Source organism: Centroberyx gerrardi, chromosome 12, assembly GCF_048128805.1.
Source record: "Centroberyx gerrardi isolate f3 chromosome 12, fCenGer3.hap1.cur.20231027, whole genome shotgun sequence".
In the NCBI taxonomy this organism is placed as follows: domain Eukaryota; kingdom Metazoa; phylum Chordata; class Actinopteri; order Beryciformes; family Berycidae; genus Centroberyx; species Centroberyx gerrardi.
Window position 1 is genome coordinate 22,302,320 of NC_136008.1, and position 6,197 is coordinate 22,308,516.

Below are 6,197 nucleotides of genomic sequence, written 5' to 3' on the forward strand. Positions count from 1 at the left end.
AGGAGTAAAACTGTAGGACTGAGAACATCCCATTTAGGAGTAAACTGCAGTTTAATGAGCATGTCAACAAACAGGTTTTGAGTGCTGCCATGCTGCACAGCATCCTGGCAGGTATGAAACAGCTTATGAATGAGGAGCATTTCTGCAGCTAGAGCCCACAATTAGCTCAGAACTGGCTGAGGCAGACTTAAACAGAAAGGATAGACAAGTAAATGGTATGGGAAACGAGAGACCGAAATTATCAGAACATTGGAAGGACCTAGGGGAACAATAACTCCAATCAAAACCTTCAGTTTAGGTCTTCTCAGCCTACAGAATGAAGATAAAGAGTTGTATGGAGTGCCGTAATCTATATCATGGTTTCTTATTATGGGTTGGGACCCAAAATGGGCCACAAGTTTATTTTTCATAGGCTTAAATAGCCCAAAACAAGATAGCTCTAATGTTTTTTTCAAGGCATACAGAGTGTAGACATTTCTGGCCTAATTGCCACTGACTCATAGCATTTTGGATGGTAGGGTCTCAATATACAATCTCTAAGTGTACTGGCATTATTAAATAAGTGGAACCAACAATTTACCTGCGTCATACCCTTTCTAAGTGTGTGCAAATTGCCCACTAACAAAGAGCTAACTGTATATAAACAAGCATACACCAATGAAAATCAGTATGACACACTGTTTTTGCCTGCAGCTGCTGTCACCTTCATTAGACACATCGGGACGTGTAACAAAACCTTCAGCACTTAATCAATAAAAGGAAGGCTGTTGTGCAAGGCCACAGCTCTTAACTGGGTTTATGTTCTGTCAGACAAGGCCATTAATGATGTCAGCACTGACTTGATAAAAGGATATTCAGTGGTGATTTAGTGTCGTAAACTCATACAGTTTTATTCTTGGATTATACAGTATCATGATTCCCTCCCCCATATTACAGTCTGTAGTGGGGTTAATAAACAGCAACTCAAAGATACTCACAGAATAAAGAGACATATTGGCTAAATGTCACAATTCTATTGATCTACACTGCATGCCAGTGAGTGCATTTGATTAATAACTCATCAATCAATTCTAACCTTTACCATAAAGACATCAGTCCTCATATGCCACAACACCAAAGTGCACCCATGTCAAGAAATCGCTATAATATTCCCATAACATTCTTATAGAAACTTATAGTGTGTTTGTGGTGAGTTTATAGTGACCTTAAAATACTTTATGGTGTTTTTATCTTCTATGGTATCACTATCATATTGCTACAATATTCTTATAGGAATTTATAGTGTGTCTGTGGTATACGCTGACCTTATTATACCATTTTTATATTTTTTATTTTTTATTTCTTTTATTATTATACCTCCTATGGTGTCACTGTAATGTTTCAATAACATTCCTTCTTAAAGTGCCTTTTTGGTACTCAGTAGTGAGTATATGGTGACCTTATTATGCCTATGGTGTTTTTTGCCTAACTGTAGCCTAATATTCCTATAATAGCCTATTACTATATGGACTTAAAGTATGTCTATGGTACTCAATAGTGAGTTTATAGTGACCTTATCTTACTCACTATAATAATAATACTCACTATCTCTATAATATTCCTACAATATTCCTCTCAGTGTATCTGGATTGCTTTCTGCGTGTTCGTTCGTTGGTGACTCCCTCTCCTCCAGGACCTGCGCCTCGCCTCTCAGCACCACGGAGATGCTGAGATCACTCCGGGAGGGCGGTGCAGGGAGAGAAAGAGAGAGAGAGAGAGAGAGAGAGAGAGAGAGAGAGAGAGAGAGAGAGAGAGAGAGAGAGAGAGAGAGAGAGCGAGCTACGTGTTGCTGCGCAGCAACAGATAGACAGAGAGAGAGAGAGAGAGAGAGAGAGAGAGAGAGAGAGAGAGAGAGAGAGAGAGAGAGAGAGAGAGAGAGAGGAATTCCCTCGCACAAACAAAAGAGGCTGCCGGGGCGTGTGTTAGTTCGTGCGGCGCGGGGAAGATGTAGCCTACTGTTATAACTGTACTATCATAGCTGAGGGAGGCATAGCGACCAGTTGATGCAGGATGTAATGGTAACCTACAACAAGCCTTCGGGTGTATCTGAGGAAGGAGCGTCTTAAATCTGTCTGTCTGGAGGAAACATCATATTTGACATCGCGCCGACTGCCTTTGGGAAAGCCTCTTCTTCTGCCCGAGCTGTGAGGATCAACCTGACAGAGGGGCGTCTGTCTGACTCTGTGTTTATTATAGGGCCACAACTTGCCCATAAATAACCTGCAATATACCGTCAGTTGAGTTGACATGCGGAGTCTTCTTGTAGGAGTATTCGGTGAACTGGGCGCGCTTTAAAGTAAGTTTATTTTCCCTGGATCTTGGAGTTCTTAGAACATTTTTTTCTTAACAGAGGCAGAAGTTGAATATCATACAGGTTGCTCTTCAGGTAATTGTATGGCACTTTAATTTGGGGGGAAAATAACTAGGTATAACAAGTGGGAGCCACTTTGGGCTTTACTTCCAAAGCAGGTGCCGCATTAATTCAGATAGCAGCTTTCTAGTGTTGGTTTCATTGTTTGTTTCATTGTTTCATTTCAGTGTGACTCAAATAATATAATGCTCACTGACTCTCTCTCTGTCTCTCTCTCTCTCTCTCTCTCTCTGTGTGTGTGTGTGTGTGTGTGTCTGTCTGTCTGTTTGTGCGTGCGTGTGGTGTTGTCTTCCTGTTTCTGTATGTGTGGAGTTTATCTCTCTCTCTTTCTCTGTATGTGTGCGTGTGTGTGTGTGTGTGTGTGTGTGTGTGTGTGTGTGTGTGTGTGCGTGCGTGTGTCCCTCTCTCCAGACATGACAGGTCAGGTCCTGGGGGAACCGGGCGGCGGGGCTCACATGGAGGACAACGCCGCGATCCGCATCAACGTGGGCGGCTTCAAGAAGCGACTCCCGTCCGACACTCTCTCGCGGTTCCCCGAGACGAGGCTGGCGCGTCTGCTCCACTGTCGCTCCAAAGAGTCCATACTGGAGCTCTGCGACGACTACGACGACACGGAGAAAGAGTTTTACTTCGACAGGAACCCGGCCCTGTTCCCCTACGTGTTGAATTTCTACAACACGGGGCGGCTGCACGTCATGGCCGAGCTGTGCATCTTCTCCTTCAGCCAGGAGATTGAGTACTGGGGCATCAACGAGTTCTTCATCGACTCCTGCTGCAGCAGCGCCTACCATTGCAGGAAAATGGACCCGGACCGGGAGGACTGGGATGACCGCAGCGAAGAAGGGAGCACCACTTCATCTTTTGACGAGCTGCTGGAGTTTTACAACGACGCCACCAAGTTTGACAAGCAGCTGCTGGGGAGCGCACGGAGGCGCGTCTGGCTCATGCTGGACAACCCCGGCTACTCCGTGGCCAGCCGCATCATCAGCATCCTCTCTATCCTGGTGGTGCTGGGCTCTATCGCCACTATGTGTATGAACAGCATGAGCGAGTTCAGCTTGTTGGACCACGAGGGGCGACCCACGGAGGACCCCCGCTTCGAGACGGTGGAGCACTTCGGCATCGGCTGGTTCACGCTGGAGCTGGTCGCCAGGTTCGTCGTGGCGCCGGACCTCCTGCATTTCTTCGAGCACCCGTTAAACATGATAGACCTGGTGTCCATCCTCCCGTTTTACCTGACGCTCGTTATCAATCTGGTGGCGGAGAGCAGCCCCGCGCTGGCCAACCTGGGACGCGTTGCGCAAGTGCTGAGGCTGATGAGGATTTTCCGCATCCTGAAGCTGGCGCGTCACTCCACGGGGCTGCGCTCGCTGGGAGCGACCCTCAGGAACAGCTACAAAGAGGTGGGCCTCCTGCTTCTCTACCTCGCCGTCGGGGTGTCGTTTTTCTCCGTGATGGCCTACACCGTGGAGAAAGAGGACAGCGAGGATCTCTCCACCATCCCGGCGTGCTGGTGGTGGGCCACCGTCAGCATGACCACCGTCGGGTACGGAGACGTGGTGCCGGTGTCCATAGCGGGCAAGCTGACCGCCTCGGCGTGCATCCTGGCCGGGATCTTAGTGGTTGTGCTTCCGATTACGCTCATTTTCAATAAATTCTCCCTCTTCTACAAGAGACAAAAACAGCTGGAAATCGCCATGAGAAGCTGTGATTTCGACGAGGGGATAAAAGAGGTGCCCTCGGTCAACCTGAGGAACTATTACGCGCACAAAGTCAAATCCCTCATGGCGAGCTTGTCAAACATGAGCCGGAGTTCACCAAGTGAACACAGTCTAAACGAATCAATACACTGAAAGAGTTTTACCAAGGACACCTAGTAAGGAAGGATGAGAGCATTCATTCATTGTGGCATGTGGCTGCATGAGGAGCTGTCCATGGTGCTGAACCGTCCGGATCAAAAGCCCACTTCCCTTCCACTGATGTCTGACCGTCTGCCTCTCTGTAGCTCAGTGCAATAACGTGTTAATCTATGTGTCAGTCACAATGAGAAAGCAAGCAAATGTATTGGACAGCCTGAATATAATATTTCACTGTGCATTATTATGGCCATTTCACCAGATAGGCCAACTGTTCAGACAAATTTGATGATTTAGGATTAAAAGACAGAGAATCCAGTAGTTGTTTACAATCGTATTGACGGTGTCACGAGTCGTTATAATGAAAGTGTAGTCTACCCTTCAACTATACTTGTTGTGATAAAATATGTCTGAAGTAACTTTAATTGTACCTCTTATGAAAGAGTGTTGATGTGTTATTGTGGTGTTGCAACAAGATTACTTCAGATGTGTGGTTGAAGCAAACTATATTAAACAAGAAATACATAACACTGTTTCTCATTTGCCATTTTCACATACACTGTGTTGCTCTACTTGACATTTGCTACATTTCAGTGGTAAGAGTATTAGTGTCGGCCTAAGCTATAGTTATATTGATTGAGATAATAACACATGCACTCCTAAGCTTGAAGGGAAAAAGGATTTAAAGGGATTTAAAGTAGTGAGTGACACAACATCTAATGCTGTTTGACAGGCATGGCGACAACCACTCATAGCTGACATGTTGAATAAATTTACATTCACAGTATTTGATTTTTTTTTAGCTACATAACCATCTCAGCAGGCAAACAGCAGTTGTTTGTTATCAATCAATAAGTGTTACTAATGAACTGGCAGGTGTTTCGCAATTAAATGCCAGCCACAGACATGGCAATGTGTCATATTAGTCGGGAATGTATTAAATGTCAGACAAATAGTGTGTATAGCACCATCATTAGATTGAGAATTTAACAAGAATAACAGCATGAATCTTGACTAATCAATGAAAGCAGACTAGAGATCTATCACCATTACAGAAGTGACGTATTTTCATGCTCTCTGCACTGTTGCTCCAACCTCCAGAGGGGACTGATTGGAAAATACTGAGGTAGGGGTCTACAAGGGCTGCCACTGCATAGAGACAATACAGTAGAGAGACATACATTATTATTTTCTCACTGTTGCACATCACTTTTGACAGAATGAATCTCCCACTCTCCAAGAAGTTTGTCTCCATGACAGCCTGTGACTTAGTCGATGAATGGCTAAAACAACCGGCGTATTCTCTTGGTTTTCCATCAAGTCTCAAGGTGCCTGGATTGAATGAGTTTTGTTCTCCTGCTGAGACAGAGTGAAGCCTATCTGCTCCTCTCCCTGCTCCTGGTCAACATTGCAATAAAAGTCCCACTCACTGGCTGCAGTAGCAGGAATTCAACTGAGAACACTCACTTAGTGGCATTGATTTCAGTTTAAAGGATAAAGCAACATTTGATACAAGTAGCCTACAGCTCTCAAAAATCAATCCTTTTGTCATCTCATATTTCTATACACTTAAGTACATTGATTCTAACAGTTTGTTATGAAGCCACATTTCAAAACGATTTCTATGTATGGAAAATGACTAGAGAATAAATCTCCAAGACCTGTGTTGCAGTTATCACAGTTGCAGTTCAAAATAGCAATTCTGTGTAGCCAAATCTTTTCATCAAGACAGTTGTGATTGAAAACAGCTTTGCAGTGCCTTCACCACTTGAGCATACTTGAGTATTTTGTTTTTCCCAAGTTACAGATAATTCATACATTTATGCACATTTCAATGACTTGAGAAATCAAACTAATTTGCTCCAACAGTTGAGGGATGATTTGAAATTCATCGTCTGCAGAATAATGTGTGTAGACAGGCAGAAGAATCA

At 44.5% G+C, this 6,197-nt stretch overlaps 1 protein-coding gene across 1 annotated transcript; it reads left to right on the forward strand.

Moving 5' to 3' along the window:
• The first annotated feature begins 2,823 nt into the window (after positions 1 to 2,823).
• kcns2 (potassium voltage-gated channel modifier subfamily S member 2) lies at positions 2,824 to 4,263 on the forward strand. The gene has a single exon (XM_071902480.1). It carries the CDS (start codon positions 2,824 to 2,826, stop codon positions 4,261 to 4,263), a length of 1,440 nt encoding a protein of 479 aa, XP_071758581.1.
• The last annotated feature ends 1,934 nt before the right edge of the window (positions 4,264 to 6,197 follow it).